Source organism: Thermobia domestica, chromosome 4 (assembly GCF_964235325.1).
Source record: "Thermobia domestica chromosome 4, izTheDome1.hap1.1, whole genome shotgun sequence".
In the NCBI taxonomy this organism is placed as follows: domain Eukaryota; kingdom Metazoa; phylum Arthropoda; class Insecta; order Zygentoma; family Lepismatidae; genus Thermobia; species Thermobia domestica.
This window is the reverse complement of record NC_137457.1, coordinates 2,014,389-2,036,544: the sequence shown is the minus strand read 5'-3', so window position 1 is coordinate 2,036,544 and position 22,156 is coordinate 2,014,389. Positions and strand designations below refer to the sequence as shown.

At 36.5% G+C, this 22,156-nt stretch overlaps 1 protein-coding gene across 2 annotated transcripts in view; it reads left to right on the top strand.

Moving 5' to 3' along the window:
- The first annotated feature begins 1,196 nt into the window (after window positions 1–1,196).
- Window positions 1,197–22,156, top strand: part of dve (SATB1_N and homeodomain domain-containing protein dve) — a 319,220-nt gene continuing 298,260 nt past the window's right edge. For both annotated transcript variants that reach the window (XM_081754993.1, XM_081754992.1), the window contains exon 1: window positions 1,197–1,474. In XM_081754993.1, coding sequence (XP_081611119.1) covers window positions 1,385–1,474 — 90 coding nt within the window. In that variant the 5' untranslated portion in view covers window positions 1,197–1,384. The remainder of the gene's footprint in view (window positions 1,475–22,156) is intronic.

The window sequence follows — 22,156 nt, the reverse complement described above, 5'->3', positions numbered from 1 at the left end:
TTTCTAGCGAGCGAAGTAGCTCAAGTGGTAGAGCGTTGGCTTCGCATTCGGGAGGTCGTGGGTTCGAATCCCGCTGCCGACCATCCTAACTGAGGTTTTCCAGGGTTTCCCTCAGTCCTACCAGGCAAATGCCGGGATGGTACCTACTAAACAGGCCCTGGCCGTTACCTTCCCAAATCCTTTGCATTGTTGTTGTTGTTGTTGCTGAATATCCAGTGTAAAATGGCCTCGGAGCTATATCTGGTGATTGTTAAATAAATAAATAAATCATACGCCAGGAAGAAAAAGAAATTTAAATGTTGTTATATCACACCTTCTGCGGACCTCTAGTGACACGGAAGGATTCCGGCATCATCTAGATGATTTTTTTAAAAAATGGGGCATAATTTTTTTAGCTAAATTTACAAAAGAAAACAAGAAAATTTTAGATAAAAAAAATACAAACACTTTTACAGATTCGAGACGAGATGTGAAATAATTCTTCGAGACGAGACTTGTAGAAACTTTATGAGACGAGATGAGAAAACTTCATTTCTCGTCTCGTCTCGCGGCCACCACTATATGCTGGAATGGAATGTTTATTTATTTGTGTAATAATCATTTTTATATAGTTCAAACCTTTAATTTTTAGTCTTCCAGATACGATTTTTCTTCTAACAATATACTACATCAATCTAAATTCCAGATTATAGCGGTCTATTTTTTTTTTTTTTTTTTTTTCATAAACTCGCCGATTTGCCCAAAACAATAGATCCTTTATTGACTACCAAATTGGATTTAAACGTACACCAAGTATTTAAAATCAAACGGGTGCTCTTTCCATTTTCTTCTTTCTTGTTTTTTTCAATGCATGAATTAACTAGTGGCCAATGTTAAAATTTGTAATTTAAAAAATGTGATTGTTTTAATGCGAAAGAATCATTCGTAAAAGTTCAATATTGTTATGTTTTATCCCAAAATAAATGACTTTAAAAAATGTATGAATAAAATTATTTAAGAGAATGAAAATATGTTAGGGGGTGTGGTTAATCTAAGATTAAACCACGCCCACCTCCCAACATGTCATGCCCACCTCCCCCATTCACACTCCTCGATTGAGACAAGTTCTGCCACCCAAAATGCGCAATGACGCATGACGTCAGCGCGCGCATACCCGACCACGAGTCGCCCGTAGCCTACGAGACGCCGTGGAAGCTTTCGCGCTGGCGCAGTGTTGCCAGTGAATGCGGTCGAGTCGGCCGCCGTTGACGGTCCGAGGGAGGGAATTAACCATCGGCTTATCGGCAACCGAAGAGTTCCTACCTATAAAGCAAGCCCCGAGGGAAAAATGGGCTAGTGTGAGACGAGACGTGGTGTTGAAGAGAAGCGCGTGAAGGACGCAGCCATGGACTTCCAGAGCGCAATGGAAACGTTTGCCGAGGCTTGGGTGGCCGCCAATACGAAAGGTGGATTGACAGACATTGGCAGCGCACAGGTGAGTACAAAAATAAATTATTATTAATGTCAAATCCATTAATACACATATTTGTGTGTTTTTATCACGCAATGCCGGTGATATCTTGCGGTCAAAAATTTTTCTGAGAACTAAAATTGTTTTTGGTTTATTCGTGTATTAAAATTAGTGGAGAACAAGTGTTAACGTTTTCTATATGTGAATTTGGAATACGACACAACGATCTTCAAGTGCAGAAAGTCTTGAGTTCGAGCCAGTATGTGGCAATCCAGTTTATGTAATCACCATGTGTGTGTGTGTGTGTGTTGCCGGTAAAAAAAAAGAAAAAAAAGATGATTTTGAAATGATCAATTTGCAATTGTCGATTCGTTTCGTTTGTTTGTTCGTGTTTTTTTTTTATATATATAGTTTTCTGTGAAGTCCACCGTAAAGCATTAAAAAATTATAACAAAAATTTTATCTTTTACTAATGCCGGTTCGAGCTGTGGATAAATTGCTTGCTCACGGACTTATTTACGGTTCAAATAAATAAACAAATAAATAAAACTAACCTTGCGTGGAATAACTGTGATAGAGTGTATCGCATAATAATAATAATAATAATAATAACTAATGATCCTTTATGTCTATGGTTGATATACGGACCTTCGGTGAGAGATAATTTTATAACAAACTATTATTGTTAATTATATTTCTATACATATTTCTATAGTATAGAGTCTATTTGAAACACGACGGGTGTTGTTCTGTAATAGACTAACGATCAGTGGCGGATCTACAAGTTAAAAACTGGAGGGGAGCCAGCCATAACCCTGACTATGAAGGTATATCATTAGTTTACTATAAACTTTCAAAAATATATAAATAATAGGTTTAGTGATTTTTGACACTCGAAAAACTAGGGGGCCTAAGCCCCCGCCCGGGCTAGATCGGCCATGGCTAACGATAAATGAAGACCTTGGTTCAATTACCCGTGGGAGCTGATGTAGTTCGGATGCCACACTTAGGTGTTGATCCGTGTCTTAATATAAGCTTGGCAATGAAAAGGGCATTAACACCAAAGAAACAAACATAATAATAATAATAATAATAATAATAATAATAATAATAATAATAATAATAATAATAATAATAATAATAATAATAATAAATGTTTCCTTATGCCCGCATGCATGATTAACATCCTGACCTTCGGTACGAGATTATTTTATAACAAATAACTGTTGTTACTTATATCTATCCGTATACATATCTCTATATTATAGTGTGTATCTATTTGAAGCACTACCAATACTTTTCTGTAATACACAAACGATTAATGATAAATAGAGACCTGGGTTCAATTCCCGTTGGGAGCTGATGTGGTTCGGATCCCACATTAGACTATTGGTCCGTGCTATAAATAAACAAAATAATATTAATAATAATAACAAAGTTGTCTATGACAACTGTGTCAATGAGAGTGCGTTTGACCCTAAAACACAAGTTCTATGTCATACTATACGGGTTTGAAGATGTATAACGTATATAGAATGTGTATGAATCTTTTTCAGAAATAAACCTTGTCTTTTCATCTTATTTTAAGCAGCGCATTAGTAATTCTCAAATGAAACAAAATTTCTAGTTTTACGTCCCACGATTATGCTGTTTAGATAGAAGAACACTGGTTATTAATGAAAATATGTGACTGTGAAAGAATTGGTGGTATGACAGTGTGGAAGGAAATGGAGAACAAGGAGAAAATTCACTGACACAAAGTTGTCCATCACAAACTCACATAATCGGGATTCGAACCATGGACCCCTAACAGTCAACCACTGAGGCACCGTAGCCCCAAGCATCACTGATTCGTTTATGTGTTAAACATTTCTATTTTCGTATGAGACATTAAGATTTAACATTGACAAACAAAAAATTGAGTGAAAGAATAAAAACAACCTTCTTCCTAATATAAACAATATGATCAGGGGATGAAGTAAACTACAGCAAAAAAAAAAAAAAAAAATGTATTGTAAAATAGATTGATATAAACAGCCTAATAAAAGTAGGGATGCGCACGAGACAAGATTTGAGACTGTCTCGTCTCGAAAATGTGCTGTAAAAGTGATGTCTCGACTCGAAAAATATATATTTTTCTATTGGAAGAGCTGTGTCTCGACTCGAATTTTGTCTGGAAAATTATGTCTCGACTCGACTCGAGCGCATCCCTAGATGAAAGAGCACAAGATCCTTTGAGATGCATAATTACATCGCAAAATTTCTGTTGTACATTATTGATTTGAATATTAATTATGAAAATAGATCTTAATAGAAGATTAAAATAAAAGGAGAAAAATGACGAACCGTATAATATTTTTGATTTATCAATTAAAAAAGGAAAAATTGTAGAAATGTAATTCATCATACTTCCAAGTGTATTGCTTCTTTTATATATATAAAAAAATAAAAATTGAAAATATAGTTTAGATTTTAGTGCTGAATCATGGATTTGATTTCTAGTATATTTTAAATACTGTAAATATTTTTATATTGTAATCATAACATACACAAATATGTTTGCATATATATTTATAACTCAAACATTTAGATATAATAGTTATAAAAATAATAATAATAATATTTATAATGTAAAAACATATCAGTCTGTGAGTAGCGCTAACATGCAAATTTCATAACATTCAAGAGTTGCGGGTTGCATAAATATCTGGGCGGAATTATTTACTCCTTTCTAATTCTTATTTTATTATCAAGGCAAGACGATTTTCGAAAATTCGTTTTTCGTTTTTTTCATTTTTTCTAAAATTTTTTTCGCTTTTCCAAAAAAATTTTCTTTTTCGTTTTTCAATGGTTTTCTTTTTCGAAAACTTTTTTCGTCTTTTAAAAAAAATCGTTTTTGAAAATTTTTCGTTTCCCGAACAAAATTTTCATTCATTTTTCAAAAAGTTCTTCCTTTTTTCGTTTTCGAAAAAGTCACTTTTCATATAGTATTTTTTTTTTTCGAAAAAGTGGTCATCATTAGTTCGCAGTCAGGGTAATAGTTGTGTCTAACTGTGCTGCCTCCTACCTGACACCAAAGGATGTCGCTAGCCTGCATGAAATTTGCTGATGAATCGAAGACTTGAGGGGGGAGAGGGAAGGAAACTAGTAATAATAACAACTTTTATTATTATGATAATCGCAGACACTGAGTAGACAAAGGGTCAAACGGGACGATCGAAGTAAAATTCCGAAGTCAGTCATGACGACTTGAGCTTTTTCAGTTTCTTCCCCTAAGTCTACCAAACAAATACTGAAGGATAGGCCTACCTTTACATGTAGGCCTTGTGTCGCTTGCTTTCAAATTCCTTTTCTATGTTGCATTGTTATGTGAATTAGTGTTCGATCAAGTAAGATCAAAAACAATAATAATATAATCTAAAATGTTCCTTAAAACGTTAGCCCCATTGATGTCTTTTTGGGGCGATATTTTCTCATTCTCTCAACGATTTGACGGAGGGTCGTATCTCTGAAATCTCACTTTTTCAGTCATAAAGAAAAAAAACACAAAGGGAAAGCAGTAATAACTCGTCACCTATTCTAGATATTAATCACCTGAAATAGATAACGAGTTATTGTATTTAACTGCTTTTCTTCTACGGAATTATATTTATTTATTTATTCTTAAGGAAGTGGAATTTTTTAGATATGATCCTTTCTCAAGCGCACGCCCAGAAATTTTTGTTACAAGAGGTCCAAACCTTCTGGAGGAGAGGTCCAATTCTACAAGCCACTGCATCTAAGTAATACTGAATTATTCTGTAGCGCAAAAATCCCGTAAGTAATTGTAAAATTGTTCCACCTACATTTTCAGACAAAAAAAGGTAGAAAAAGTGTATAAATATATTTCACTTAGGAAGTTTTTTTTTTGGGGGGGGGCAGACCTGGTATAGGCCTACCTCCAGTGAGTGCGCCCCTGCCCTTCATTAAATCGTTGATGACCTGATTGCTGGAAATAGTACAGATTAATTCCTTTAAATCAGCAATTACCTAACAATCCTAAATTGGGATAACATATAAACTTACATAGCCATAGTTCAGTAAAGAATCAGTGTTCTAGAGGAGACAAGACGAAACGAGAAATAAGATTTTTTTTGTCTCGTCTCATCTCGACTCTCGGACAAGTAACTTTCGTCTCGTTTTGTAAATGTATGCATAAAATTTCTCCTCTAATTTTATTTCTTAAATTTGTCTAGAGGTCATCAGAGTCCTTCGGCTACAAGGAAGGTCCACTAAGTTTCTACTATAACAACATTTTACCATATTTATTATTGAAACAGTTGCATACCTTTAAACGTTAATAAATGCTTTTCATTCTGTTCGTATAATCACTTTACCAATTTATAAAGTCCGCTGGGGGCTATTGAAATGAAAAATGAAATGAAATCTTTGAGTTTTACATCCCGCGGTTATGCCGGCTAGGCTTAAGGAGACGATGATGATGAGCAATTAATGAAATGGTGGAGTGAAGAAAGTGGGAGGAAACGGGAGAGCCCCGAGGAAACCTACGCACACGGTGTTTGTCCGCCACAAAGTTCACTTGACGGGAGCAAGGTTTGAACCCAAAACCCCAGGCACCAGAGGTGAACGCTCTACCACTGAGCCACCGCGGTCCCAGCTGTAGACTATTGTGAGACGTCTTTAAAAGAGGACCTATTACGAGACACGCGCACAGAATTTAAATGGTGTATATTAGGGACTTCTAAATAAATAGTAAATGTTAGCCTGATGACTGAGCTATTGTAAGCATGTATGAAAAACATTCTCGAACACTTGAGTAATAATAACAATAATAAAAATCCGTCCCAAAAGCTTCCATTTTGTGACAAAAGAATATTTCATTTACCGTCATGAAATTTTTATTATAACTCTTGAATTATATTGGATGGTCATATGCCAGAGTAGTTTATCTACCTTTTTCACCAATTTTGAGTTAATGAATGCTTGTTACATAAAAAAAATGCGCTTTTCCTTATGCCAGAATGAGCCAGTGGTTCTTTTATTTTGAAATTAATGCTGATATTGCCTGGCTCATTCTGGCATAAGGAAAAGTGCATTTTTTTTTAATGCAACAAGCATTCGTTAACTCAAAATTGGTGAAAAAGGTAGATAGACTACTCTGGCATATCACCATCCATATATGGTAATCCAAAATTCGAAATATTAGCAGGTAATAGAAATTAATCACCAACAATTTCCACGTGTCAAGCAGCCTGTGAAGGGCTAGGAGCTGTCAAAGACATAAGGCTATTATATGAGACAGTTCCCGGGGCTATTGGGAGACAGCTGTTATGTCCATTGAAATTCACTGCTCTTCTGTTTATGTACTAAATTTTGTTCTTATTATCATAAAAGGTCAAAAATGTATAATTATTGAGATGAATAACACCATAATATAAACAGATAATTTCCGTATGTCAATAATATCTATCCTATTCTTCAAAACTTTGTGTGTTTATCACCTTAATTTTAATTTTAAAATAAGAAACATGGCAGAAACAAAGAAAGCACTGAAGTAAATTCTTGCTGAAGCAGAACGTCATTTTTTTAAAAAAAAATTACGAAAACTACATGTAAAGGTTTCCATCATTTCCTGGACTGTCATAGATAGTACTGTTTTTGAATAAATACTGTAAGGAAACTAACCATCACAGAGTCATCACACTTGATTTTTGTGATAGAAGATGCCCTCTGGACTGCCTTTCAATGACTATCACACATTCGAATGACCACCTGAGGCTGAGTAAAAAACATATCCCGTAGTAGTCCCACCACTGTCTCATAATAGTCTTAAGTACGGGCGGGGCTATTATGATACACGGTTATTTTTAAATCCAGAATTCCTTTTGAAATGTCGCATTCAAATGAGGGAATCTTATAGAGGTCTCAATTTACTATATTCTGATATTATTTTGTTTTCCTAGCATTAATAATACAGGAATTATGGAGAAAGTTTTTTTTTTTTTTTTTTTTTAATCTCAAAATGGCCCCGGATGAATTAGTGCTGCCTAGAGACTCATGAAATTTTTCATCTTGTCTCGAAGACGAGAACTGTCATGATTCTTATGTCGTCTCGATTTTTTTTTAAATTTAGTTTTGGGCTCGTTTTCAATATGAGATAAGATACTTCTTGTCTTTCGGGTAACACCAGTTGCATTACATCACCAAATATCTTATAATACTGCATTGACAAGCGTATAAATTTACATTGACCCATCTTCCTAAAGGATTCAACGCTTAACTACTAGCTAACTCTAAGGCTTAAGGAGACAAAAAAAAAAGTCCATCGCCGCAGAAACTAAAAGATCGGGAAGTACTCTGTGCCAAAAGACTCTAGCGGGAATTGATATATCATACTTTCCGAAAGTCTTGCTTTCTATTTTTTTCCAGCTCATTCTATGTTTACCTATTGGGGACACTCTTTGTAGAAAACGTAAGAGCTTTTTCAGGCCAAACATCTTGAGTGAGGTTTTTCTGGGTTTTCCTCATTCTCACCAGGCAAACGCCGGGATGGTACCTAGTATATAAGTCCCAGGGCACCTCCTTCCTTCCTCAAGCCATTTTCCTTGCATACTATGCTCATTGAGGGACGTCCTGCCTCCTATGTGACGACCTAACATGACCACGAATGCTGACAGCCCAGAAATCTAATTCCTAATCTTAACCTATTTGGTAGCCTAGACCATCTCTCTTTGAAGAGATATGTTGTGGTGGGGGAACGAACCCCCGATTGTGGTTCAGAACTCACATTAATAGTAGCCCCTATATATATTTCGTAGCTTCGGTGTTACGAGAGGATGCGAAAACTCAAAACTCAAACTCAATATACGCAGGGGCGGATCCAGGACGGACTTCGGGGGGGGGGGCGGTGAGTTGTAATACTGCTACTTAGAGCTACTTCTAAGAGCTAAAAACTCTGTTTTATTTATATATAAAATAAGACAGTTTCCTCTTCTGGGGATCCGCCACTGAATATACGTAAGTCCTCTTAACTAAAGCTGTCCCTGGTTCGATCCCAGTTCGCGCTGTGTGGACTTTGTGGTGGACAAACACCGTGCTCATGGGTTTTCTCGGGGTTCTCCCGTTTCCTCCCACTTTCTTCATTCCACCATTTCACTCATCTCTCATTATCACCGTCTCCTTTAGCCTAACCGGCATAACCGTGGGACGTTAAACTTAAAGATTTTATTTCATTTTTTCATTTCTTAACTAAAGCTTTTTAACCACGACGCTGCACTACCGCATTACGTGTGTAGAGACCCCGATTTTTATATAACTTTGGAAGCTTAGTCCAAAGAAGACTAAAATAAAATCACATATAAGTCAATTGCTCATCATACACTGTTATAACGTATCTTTATATGAATTTCAAACAGGTAGAGATTTAATAAATAATAAATATATAATGTAATTTTATAGCTAACTGTATGGCCTATGGAACCCGGCGGTTCAATGCCGCATTCACAAAAGCTCTCCATTGAGGTCTGTCCTTACCCAACTGGAACCAGTTTCCACCTTGTATTCCTATTTCTAAGAGATCCATCTTAATATTGTCTTCCCATCTGCGCCTAGGTCTTCCTAATGATCGTTTTCCAATTGGTCTTCCAGTTAAATTTTTTTAAAAAGTTCCTATTTCCTTCCATTCTGGCTACATGACCTGCCTACCTAAGCCTGCTAGACTTGATTACCATAACAATGTTTGATAAACGGTACAAATTATGCAGTTTCTCATTATGAAGTTTCCGCCTTTTACTATTTCCTTTCCTCTTCAGTCTGAATATTCGTCTTAGGATCTTGTTCTTAAATACGTTCAGTCCACGTTCTTCCCTCAGAGTAAGTGAACATGTTATACATGTCTTACGAAAAATAGCTAGTCTTGGTAGCTTAGTAGTGCGTATTTTCTTTTATTAGTATTAATTATGTTAGCCAATTTGTTACCCAAGAGACGAAACATAAGATTTTCTCATCTTGCGTCGTAAATTTTGCAATCTCGTCTCGTTTCGATTCTAGAAGAATTATTTTTCGTCACACTTCGTCTCATTTTGCAAATTTATGTACAAAATTTTTGCAGTGGTTTCTTTTTTAATTCATCTACAAGTCTTCAAAATCCTTTCACGTCACGAGTGGTTCACCAAGGGTATGACGAAACGACCTTCAAACTATTGGATTATATTCTCCGGGTAATGACTTAGGTATTTTTAAACCTTGATAAGTGCTCTTCCTTCTGTTCGTACAGTTACTTCATCTATTTATAGTTTTTATACTATGAATCATGTAATATTACGGAAATTTTTTGAGATGTGAAACTTGGGTGAACTAATGTTGCGCACGAAATTCGTGAAATTCAAGCTAAGAGCACCTCACAATCTTAAAAAAAAAAGGGTAAATTCGACTCAAATTTAAATCGACACTTCTCTCCTCGTCGTCTCGTTTTCGAGTCGAGGCGAGAAGTTGCTTGTGTCGTGGGCAACACTGATACATGGTTATTTTTTTAAAAAATATAATATTTTCGAGAAGGTAGATACTTTCAAATATCAAGGATCAATATTAACAGACTAAAACCACGAAGAAATTAAATGTCGACTGAAAACAGAAAATTCGTGATATTATTCAGTAAAAAAAATCTTTTGTCGTCATGAATTCTGTCAAGAAATTTGAAGCTTAAAATTTATAAAACGATAATCTTACCTGTTGTGTTGTATGGTTGCGAAACGTGGTCGCTTACTTTCAGGGAAGAACGCAGACTGAAAGTATTTGAGAATTAAATCCTGAGAGAAATATTCAGACGCAAGACGAACGGGAATGGGAAATAGCGGAAACTTCCTAACGAAAATCTGCATAAGTTGTACCGTTTATCAAACATTGTTACGGTAATCAAGTCTAGCAGGCTTAGGTGGGCAGGTCATGTAGCAAGAATGAAAAAAAAGTAGGAACTTTTTCAAAAATGTTAACTGGAAGACCAATTGCAAAACGATCATTAGGAAGACCAAGGTCTGGATGGGAGGACAATATGAAGATGGATCTCGCACAAATAGGAATAAAAAGTAAAAACCAGATCGAAGTCAATGGAGAGCTTTTATGAACGCAGCATTCAACCATAGGCCATACAGTTTCATAGGCCATACAGTTACTCAGTCTCAATATTATTTTTAAAATAAAAGTATAATGCTATTTGCTCCAAATATTTAAAAAAAAAAGAAAGAAAAAAAATGAAAACTGATAAACTTGCTTTCGATTGAGATAAGAGAAAATGCTCCGTGAAACATCCCCTCTTCAAAATGATTTGAAAAACGCTGACCAACAGGATTTATAGTCATCATTTTTTCGGTAAAACTGAGAATATAAACGTGGAAAAGCCTTAGTTAAGGTTGCCAAACACTGAATTCGAATCTAGGACTTCCAAAATTGCAAAGCAAGAAAGCTGATTACTAAATTTTCCCAAAACCTTTATTTCTTTTGAAACTGATTTCTGTGAATGAATGAATAAGATCCGTGTATTTATACTGCAAAATTTCGGATTCGTTTTATCACAGTCGCAAAATATTAAATTTATTCCGTGTCGTGACAGTCGTTCATCAGAATCCTTAAGTTTCACCCGAAAATAAGTTTTTTCGATTTTCAAAGTCGGGACCTATTTTAACGGCTTTCTCGCGTCTTAAAAAAGAAGGAAGATCCATCCCATATCATGGAAGTTCTTGGTCAATCAAAACAATTAAACGAAATGATATTACTATTTCGCTTCCGCAATCTTTTTGGTAGGAAATCTCTAGAAACCACTTCCGATCGCGAAAATTCGACCAAGGCCTACAGGTCCTGCGCCTCGTGATTCCTGCGGGCCGTCTCGGGCCTCGGCAATCGCTAAGTAGCCAACGTGACCAGTCCGGCACTGCCTTTGATGGTTAGTAAACAGTCAAATGAAAATTCGTCGCTCATTACTTTTTTTTTTTTTAAAAAATCTCTCTCTCACGGTTTATCTTATCTTTTCTGGAGATGGTCCCTTACGAAAAAGAAATCAAATAGACACCTGCACTTGTTCAAAGAAATTTTAAATATCGTCTATTCACTGGGCAGTTTTACTCTAGAAACGTAATTCAATTGAATTGATTTTGAGTTTAACGTCCCTTTCAGCAGCGAGGCTATATGAGACGGGACCTACTGATTAACGTGGAATCCAAACCACATGAGTTCCCGCCGGGAATTGAGCCCGGGTCTCCCACGTCAACCACTCTAGAAACGTAATAGTGGGAAGTTCGGTACGAAATGCGTCCATCGTTTACATTTAACCGTACCAGCACAATATTCATATTAGGGCAGGCGCGTACCCAGAAATTTTTTGGGAGGGGTCCAATATTACAAGCCACTACGTTTATGTAGTACCCGAAAGCACGATAAGTGATTATAGAGAAAACTCTCACCTATATTTTTTTCTATTTTCAGGGGGAAAATTATAGAGTTATTATTTTTATAAGAGAAAGAGTAGAAAATACAGATGAAGTGTAAGATCAAATTGTCATGATACATCAATCATTTCCCTGTTAAGCAAGTATAGTTTTATTTGAGAAAGTGTAGTAATGCATGACGAGTAGGGATGCGCACGAGACAAGATTTGTGGCTGTCTCGTCTCGAAAATGTGCTGTAAAAGTGATGTCTCGACTCGAAAAATGTATATTTCTCTATTGGAAGAGCCGTATCTCGACTCGAATTTTGTCAGGAAAATCCTGTCTCGACTCGTCTCGTGTGCATCCCTATGATGAGTTATGATTTTTTTGTAGGGTCCGGAATCTGGTGGACCTCCCCTGTGGGCGCGCCCCTCATAGTTATTTATTTACATAGTTATTTCGTAAATTAGGCAAATGCCTAATTACAGTTTTCCGTCGTTGTATGATAATACACATGTAATAACGTGATAATATGATAGTAAAATAGTGTTTTATATTTTCTACTGTAAAATACATATAGTACGATATACAGCTCATTTATTTAGAATAAAATTTTGTCTATAACCAAACATTGTCTATCTCTGAGTGCCCTTGTGACCTCTTATTATACAATAAACACATTTTTCTGAAAGACGATACATTTAATGCATTATTTCTTTGCGCTGAGAGATGGGATATGCCGAGGGATGGGATTGCCAAGATCCCATGGGATGGGGTCTTGTTGCTCTACGTGTAACGTGAAGTTTGATTTTTGATAACAAATATTCTGAATCTATTGTGCTATGAATTATTTTATGTAAGAAAGATAAAATGAAATGAGTTTTCCTGCTTTCAAGTGATTGTAATGAATATTTGCTTCGAATATCTTTGTACTTCTGAAATTTCGGATACATCCCTGTTTCTTATATGTCAAAAAGCTCACAAATTTATTTTAAATGTTTTCGATTTTGTTTATATATTTCTTACTGTTAGAATCCCATATTATCGCTGCATATTCCACCTTGGACTTCCATAGACAGTGTCTAGTGTTTTGAGGACAATAGTATTAGAAAAATCACTTCCTAATCTTATCAGCACAAAGCCAGAGTTCCTAAAGAACTCAGCAACTACTCTGTCGACGTGAATATCGAATGATAGGTTTGACTGCAGAGTGACTCCAAGACCAGTTATATAATCCACTCTCTCAATTGGCGTTTGATTAGTAGTATACATATCGCGTACATAATTCATTTTCCTGGTGTAGTATATGATACTACTTAGCGGTTTTTTTTTTTTTTAACATTTAGCAGCAACTTGTTTGATTCACACCATTCAAATAGCGTCTAATTCCGTGGAGATATTACGATAGATTTTTTGATCATCAGTAAACAATGGTTTGTGGGAGGATATTACAGGTTCATATAGTATACCTAAAGAATACAGGTCCTAAGTTCAATCCCTGAGGCACACCAAAGACTACACACATTTCTATGGGGAAAAATAGAGGAAAAACTTGTCAAGATAGACGTTCCTTAAAACTTGGAATCCTCATATTGCAAAGCATGAGTATTAATTATTCAACAGTGCTTGCTATGTGAAATATACATGAAAGCATATAAATTTTCCTTATTATTTATTTATTTATTTATTGCAAGTAGCGTGAGTGTCATTCTTAGGAGAGTTTGACAGCAATAGACACAATCTGGTACTTAACAGGACATTTTTCATATACAGTACCAAATAATTGCTACTCTATTCCTGCAGAATTAAGAGTGTCAATTGCATCAGATTTGCAATGTGCGACTTACTTTCTGACTCTGTAAAAGTCCGTTTTCTGTATTCTCAGAAACTACTCATCAGAATTTATCCAGAAGCATGTAATTTTGTTTAGCTGGATTGGTTCTATTTAAGAGTTTTGTGTGCCTCATCTATTGATGATATTACATTTAAACAAAGTTAATTATTAGTTTCGTATAAATCGTATTAACCATACTCTGTATCAGAGACGGACACACTCATTTATGCTCTCAAGAAGTCCGCCCTCACCTTCACTCACCCTCATTTTGGTAGCTGAGTGGGAGAGTGAGTGAGGGTGAGTGAATGTGAGGGTATCAATAATGTGTGAGTGTGAGTTTGAGCGAGTTGATTAAGGATGAGTGTGAGCGTATCAATAATGTTTGAATGTGAGGGTAAGTGTAAGGATATCAAGAATATTTGAGTGTGAGTGTGAGCGAGTTGATTTGAGAGCGAGTGTGAGTGAGTGTGGGGATATGAATAATGTTTTTAGTGTGAGGGAATTGATTCAGCGTGAGTGTGGGTGACGGTGAGGGCATCAACAATATTTGAGTTTGAGTGCGAATGAATGTGAGTGTGAGTGAGAGTTAACGAAAAATGCTCACCGCTGCTCTGTATACTATCCTGTTGTTAGTTTCATAATGAAAAGGTTAATTAGTGTATTCTTCAGTAGATGACGTGATTACAGTACAGTACAGTGTTTCTTCAAGACATGTTTTTTGGGGGGGGACACTGCCTCTTGACCCCGGAGCTCTGAGAGTGCCCCCCGGAGGAGACCAAAAGAATACGTCTACAATATAATAATAAATAGAATAGTACCAGTAGTGCCCCCCGGAATACTAAGTGTGCCCCCGGAACATTGTGTGTGAAAGAAACACTGGTACAATGTTATTTTCAGATTCACAAAATGATGTGATTGGCTTGATTTTCTCATTTCTCAAAAACTACGCATAAGGATTTACGATGACCTATGTCATTATGTTCAGCTGCAATATTACAGAATATATTTTACGTAAACTTGCCGGTACATCGGTACAAGACGCTCAAATAGAAACTATTCCGGTGGAAAGAAAGGATGTATGTTAACCTTACATAAATCTATAACCTTAGCCATTTCGTTTTAACTACATAAAAGATACCTTTACAAACCAATGGTTTTCTTTTTTCGTTCTAAATCTGTGAACAATGACCTCTGTGAAATCTTTTTCCCCTTTTGTGAAATGACCTTGCTAAATCGTCGATGGAATCCGATAAAAGATTTGAAGCGTGTATAGTTAGGAATGTGTACCCTGCAGCGACGTTAAAATTGTCTCCACAACATTTGAAGCAGAACCCTGAGGAAATATTAAGATTGGCCTATTTTCGTAATATGGTTATTTTGTCAGGTTAAGCACCCTACCATTATAATGCGGCTTATTCTGGAATTTCATGAATGATTTGATGTGCTAAAATCCATTGTGATTTCTTCTTTCTTTCTTTTTTGCATTCCATCATTTTTAGTGGTCAGCAGTCAGGACTTGGCATCTTTTCCTTATCTCTTCTAAAGACTGCATTTTCGATAAATGAAGGTCAATTTTAGTATCTCAACGGTAGTTAAAATTGTTAATCAAACAGTCAGGAAGAAATTGTATCGCATCGCTGGATTGTTCCAGGCTCAGATCTCGCGTTTAGCAATAATTGCTTAAGTTGTAGTATGGCACAATCTCTAGCGTTTATGTAATATGCTCCTCATTTAGTCATAATTGCTTACATTTATGTAGTATGCTCGTCGTTTAGCCATAATCGCTAATATTTATGTAATATACTCCTCCTTTAGCTATAATCGCTAACGTTTATGTAGTATGCTCCTTCTTTAGCCATAATCGCTAACGTTTATTTAGTATGTTCTCGCTTTAGCCATAATCGCTGGCGTTTCTGTAATATATATGCTCCTCATTCAGTCATAATTGCTAACGTTTATGTAGTATCCTCCTAGTTTTGCCATAATTGCTAGCATTTATGTAATATACTCTTCATTTAGCCATAATCGCTAATGTTTATGTAATATGCTCCTCCTTTAGCCATAATCGCTAACGTTTATGTAGTATGCTCCTCATGCACATGAGGCTAACGCTGAAATTACATATACATCTAATATGGTTATAGAACCTTGTTAGTTGGTAAATATTTGTCGGATTAAGCTAGATGTTACGTTATTTATAAATTCCACAATACTATTACCATGAAACGGAAGAATATTTCCGAAGATAAAACATATACTAATCAATGAGTTAGGATTAGAATTCGTACACGTCCCGCATTTTACGAGTTTGTCTCTTATTACGAGATTGTGTCCCGACAAAATTCTTCGTGAAGCAGAATTGACACGTAATTTGTGAATTTGTGATTAGCGTTTTGTCATTCTTAAATTTAAAACATGTAATTACCAAGAAATGAATAGCTACGTCGTAGGAAATGACACACCAATTTACGGTTGCAAGAATAGTGTCATTAGCGTATACAGTGGAATTAAACTAGTGGTGGGCGCAAAAACCGGTTTTTCGGTTTTCGGGAAAACCGAAACCGGTTTTTGAAAATTTTCAAAAAAACCTGTTACGGTTTTCTACAAAACCCGGTTGGGTCTTCACCGAAAGCGGTTTCAGTTTTTTAAAAACCGGTTTCGGTTTTCACCGGAACAAGTTATCGGTTTTTCACTGGATCCAGTTTCGGTTTTCTTCAAAACCGGTTCCGTTTTTTTTTTCAAAATTTATTGTATTTCTGAAGAGAATAGTGTTTCGTTGTTCTCCGGAAAGCAATTCCGTTTCCACAGAAATAGTTTTGTGTGTTTTCCAAAAGCCTTCACCGTAACCGGTCCCGGTGAAAAAACCGAACCGGTTTTGGAGAAAATCAAAACCGGTTTCGGAAAAAGACGAACCGGTTTTTGGAGAAAACCGAAATGTCGTTTTTTCGGATTTCGTTTTTTCTACAAACCGGTCTCCGGTTTTTATAAAAACCGATTTTGCCCATCCCTTAATTAAACATCACTTACTTGATATGACACTAATCTATGAATCGAAATTAGTTTTCCAGCTCCCTTATGGCAAAGCGATTAGCGTACGCGCCTTTGGCACAGGAGACCCCGGGTTCGATTCCCGGTGCGAACACTTGGTCGAAAAAGTGTAAAAGCTTTTTGAAGTCAGCCATCCTGAGAGATGTTTTCTTCATTCGCACCGGACAAATACCAGGATGGTTCCCAGGGCCGTGCCATGGGGGGGGCGAGCGGGGCGCGGGCCCGGGCGCCGAAGTAAAGGGACGAAAAATTCGGGAGAAAAAGGAAAAAGATAGGAAAAATTGCTTGGAATATACGTATGGGGGCGCCGTCGTATACTCTCGCCCCGGGCGCTGATTTTCCACGGCAAGGTCCTGATGGTACCTAACATATAGCTCCAAGGCCGCTTCCTTTCTTCCCTTTCCGCGAATAGTTTGATCGCCAAGGGACGTCATCTCTCGTATGTGACGGGCTAACATGGCGATAAATGCCAAAAGTCCAAACATCTAATTCCTAATCCTAATTCTAATCGAGAAAATCAAGAAGTAGTTTTTTTTAACCTAAAAATTGATTATGTACGCACGGTAATCAGACACTGAAACTTATACCGAAGTATACTTTCTTGAAATTATTCATTACTACACCAGCAACATGCGTACGCACCTTTGGCGTGGGGGACCAGGTTTGATTCCCGGCGGAAGCTTATGTGGTTCGTATCGTTAAGCTATAGATCCATATCTCATATAGCCATCGAAATTTACGGATAATTCACTGATATAGTATTGAAGAAAGAGAGTGACATACAACGGTTTCAGTGAATCATCCGTAATTTTCATCTTCTACGTTTGTCGAATATTAACACGCTGAGCGATGAATTTCTTTTGTGTGTGTTTTTTTTTAATGGGCCGCCATATAATTTTGTAAATGAAAAAGTAAATAAAATGTAATGTAACTCGACCGTTAGCACAAAACCCGTCGAAGAGGCTGCGTCAGTCCCATCTAATGGGAAAGTCTCAACAAGATCGGACTTACGGCCTCCTAAGAAAGTAACGAAACAGAATAGACATGTCGGTCCCATGGGACCGACTCGGTCCGTTTAGTGAACCACCTCTCGGTCCCGTGGACAATACATGGCGCTTAACGTATTAACGAAAACAATATACTTTGATGTCAGTATTTAGTATTTGCATTACTTGCATTATGCTTTTGAGTCAACATTTTCTAATAGATCTAACAGCAGTACTATAAGAACTTCGTTGTCAAACCATTTTGTAAAATGTAATGAAATGAAATGAAATTTTTGAGTTTTACGTCCCACGATTATGCCGGTTAGGCTAAAGGAGACGGTGATGATGAGAAATGAATGAAATGGTGGGATGAAGAAAGTGGGAGGAAACGGAGAACCCCGATAAAACCTACGAGCACGGTGTTTGTCCACCACAATGTCCACACGAAGCGAGCTGGAATCGAACCAGGGACCCCAAGCACCAGAGGAGAACGCTCTACCACTGAGCCACCGCACAGGAAGAGAAGAAACTCATGAAATTATCAAATATACATATAAGCGTTTAAGGAGGAGATTTAGCTAAAGGAGTGGATATAGATCTCATAAATCGTACTAAAATTCTGCTTGAGCTGATACCAAGTAAGCTTAAAAGTCGTTATTTTAAAAATCAAGGGACTATTTTATCGTTGTATAATGCATTTGTACCCATACGCAGATGAAATTATTGGAGATTATCAGTGCGGATTTAGACGAAATCGATCAACTATCGACCAAATATTTACCATTCGCCAAATACTCGAAAAGAAGTGGGAATACAATACCCCGGTACATCAACTATTTATTGATTTTAGAAAGGCTTACGACTCGGTTAGGAGAGAAACATTATACAACGTTCTTACAGAACTTGGAATACCGAGAAAGCTAATTAGATTAATTAAGATATGTTTAAGTGAATCCCAAAGTAAAGTCCGGGTAGGAAAATTTTTGTCCACGAGCTTCCACGTCGAAAATGGCCTGAAACAAGGAGATGCGTTGTCGCCATTATTATTTAACTTTGTGCTGGAATACGCCATAAGGAAAATCAAAGATAGCAACCAGGGCCTAGAGTTGAACGGCATTCACCAGGTTATGGCATATGCTGATGATGTAAATTTAATAGGGGATGATAGGAGAACAGTAGAAATAAATGCAGAGATCTTATTAAACGCTTGCAGGGACATGGGTTTAGAAGTAAATGCAGAGAAAACTAAATACATGGAAGTGCGTCGGGACCGTAATACGGCAAATTGTGGAGGCGTTAAAATATTAAATAATGCTTTTGATAAAGTGGATACTTTCAAATATTTAGGATCAATATTAACAGACGAAAATCATATTCACGAAGAAATTAAATGTCGACTAAAAGCAGGGAATTCGTGTTACTATTCGGTTCAAAATATCTTGTCGTCGCGAATTCTGTCGAGGAATTTGAAGCTTAAAATATATAAAACGATAATCATGCCTGTTGTTCTGTATGGTTGTGAAACATGGTCGCTTACTCTGAGGGAAGAACATAGACTGAAAGTATTTGAGAACAGGATCCTGAGAAGAATATTCGGACCCAAGAGGAACGAGAATGGGGAATGGCGGAAACTTCATAACGAGGAACTACATAGTTTATACGGTTTACCCAACATTGTTAGGGTCGTCAAGTCTAGGAGGCTTAGGTGGGCAGGTCATGTAGCTAGAATGGAAGAAAGTAGAAACGCTTTCAAAGTCTTGACTGGTAGACCCATAGGAAAACGACCATTAGGAAGACCTAGGCGCAGATGGGAGGACAATATTAAGATGGATCTCGCAGAGATAGGAATACAAAGTAGAAACTGGATCCAATTAGCTAAGGATAGAAGTCAGTGGAGAGCTTTTGTGAACGCGGCACTGAACCTCCGGGTTCCATAGGCCATAGAGTTAGTTAGTTAGTTTTTTTTTTATAATGCATTTGTTCGATCGAAACTACTAAATAGAATACGCATCTATTGTTTGGGATACATTTTATCAGTGTAGGAAACAGCAAATAGAAAAAGTTCAAAACAAGTTATTGAGATATACTGCGTATAAAATATATGGTATTCAAACTTGTTATATTCCTTATGGTGAACTTAAAAAAAAAATCAAATTATTGTCACTTGAAAATAGGAGATTTATACAGCGAGTACTATATCTTTAAAAAAAAATAGTTGATAATAAGGAAGATAACGTATTCTTATTAAGTAGATTACCATTTTATTGTCCTCGGCGAAATCTGAGAGGTAGACATGTTTTTTTTTATATGCCTGAAAACAGAATAAATGTGAACAGGAATTCACCACTGTGTAAGTTATGTGATGCAGGTAACAAAATTAAGTCTGTGGGATTGGATTTATTTCAGTATGAATTTAAGACCTTATATAAGCGAAAGTGTTTTCTGCGTGTAAAGTACAAATAAACAAATTATTATTATAAAATAAACACGAAAAAACTTCCCATTTTTTGTAAATAAACTGAAAAGCTTTAACACTTTATAATTGTCACCGAGTGGCACCTATTGTTTATAAAATTTTGGATCATGGTCCATTAAACATGCATTTTTTTTTTTTTTTTTTTTTTTTTTTTTTTACCAATTTGAGAGATTTTTGAGGGAGATGAGCAAACTCGTACCAAATACTTTCGACAACATCGGCAAAACTCGAGTAAGTTCTCGAGAATTTCTTGCAGCATACATGTGCTAAATAAGTTATTGGTTAGCCCTGATCATCAATTTCATTTCTCACCTCAGCAGTCTTTCTTGAAAGGGAAAATAAGCCGTTTTCGAAATAAATCTTCAAAATTTTAATTGTCCCTTAAAAATGAGCTATCTGCAAGAACAAGAAACGGCACTGCAGATGTCACGAGACGGGTCATTTTTAACTCCTGATGAAAACGATTGGGATGCAGATATATGTAATGAGTCATTATACTCTAAAGTACATCTTTTTAAGTATTCTTATACTATAGAATACGTTTTTCTAATTGTCCACTTTCATTGGAAAACAAATGAACAGCTTATTCTATACTAACACTAAAATGTTACGTTGCAACATTCAAAATATTTCAAAATACATACTGTAAACAAGTGATCGCCAAACTTGTGAAGTTTCTGAGCTACAGTACCGTTTTTAAATGCTACTGTGAGCTACCAACCAAGCTACAGTACTGTTTTTAAATGCTACTATGAGCTACCAACCAAGGTACAGTATCGTTTTTAAATGCTACTGTGAGCCACCAACCAAGCTACAGTACCGTTTTTAAATGCTACTGTGAGCTACCAACCAAAACAACTGATAACATTTTTTAAAAATAAATCTTACCTTTATTTATTGCCTATAAACTTACCTTTCTACTAAATATGAAATTAGAGCCAATCGGAGCGTTAACACGATCTACCAAAAATGTCCCCGCTCACGATCACGGTTTGGCGATCACCAGACCCGTATCCACAGGAGGGGTCTAGGTGGCGGCCCTCCGTAAATTTTTACTGGCCCCCTAAAATTTCCACGGTAGTCTTGCAAATGAACTATAATATGGTTGGATCGGGCTCCTCCTAACTTCTACCGGGACCCCCCTCTACTTTTGGGACTGGCTACCGGCCTGGTGATCACTGCTGACTGTCGTAAGACGTTCTTAGATCAAGTAAATAAATGCGGTAAATAATTTTGGCCAACTATTCGACAGAAATACGCCACTGTGCATAATAAATATATTGACGACTTTGTTTTAGGACCCCATTATACTTCACTACTCTGTCTGGTCTCACTCTTTCCTATTTTTATCAAGATTTCTTTTATAATTATGTAGTGCGGACTAGCTCAATTGTAATAAGTATACTACCTAATAGTAATTTAGTGTGGAATATAGTCCATTAAAATTCTTCTGTTACAGTATTTATTTATTGAAGTTTTACGCCCCTTTTCACTTTCAAGGATATATGAGACATGACACAATCCGAATCACTGTCGTAAACCATTGAAATTCTGATTAGATAGTGTATGACCATGGTAACTCCCGCCCTAAACAGGAGTTTATAGTTTCACTGAATATCGGATCCAGAATTTTCTGACGGAGGTGCACTAATAAACGACCAGTACATTTGAATTAAATTTGAATTATTTTTAATGCCTTTAGGTAACTGAGGTGTGAATGAGGAATTGCCCTGGAAGTATCCGTTCTCGGGAATCGAACCCACGACTTTCCGAATGCAGAGCCAACGCTTTACCAACTAACCCACGGCCGCTTTGTATCGGTATAATATTTCAGTATATAATTAGCTTCCTGCTTTAGATCACGAATTTCTTTAATTATGGACACTTGGAATATGATTTGTATCGTATCGTACAGAATCCCTATGAAAATGTTGCTATTTTCAC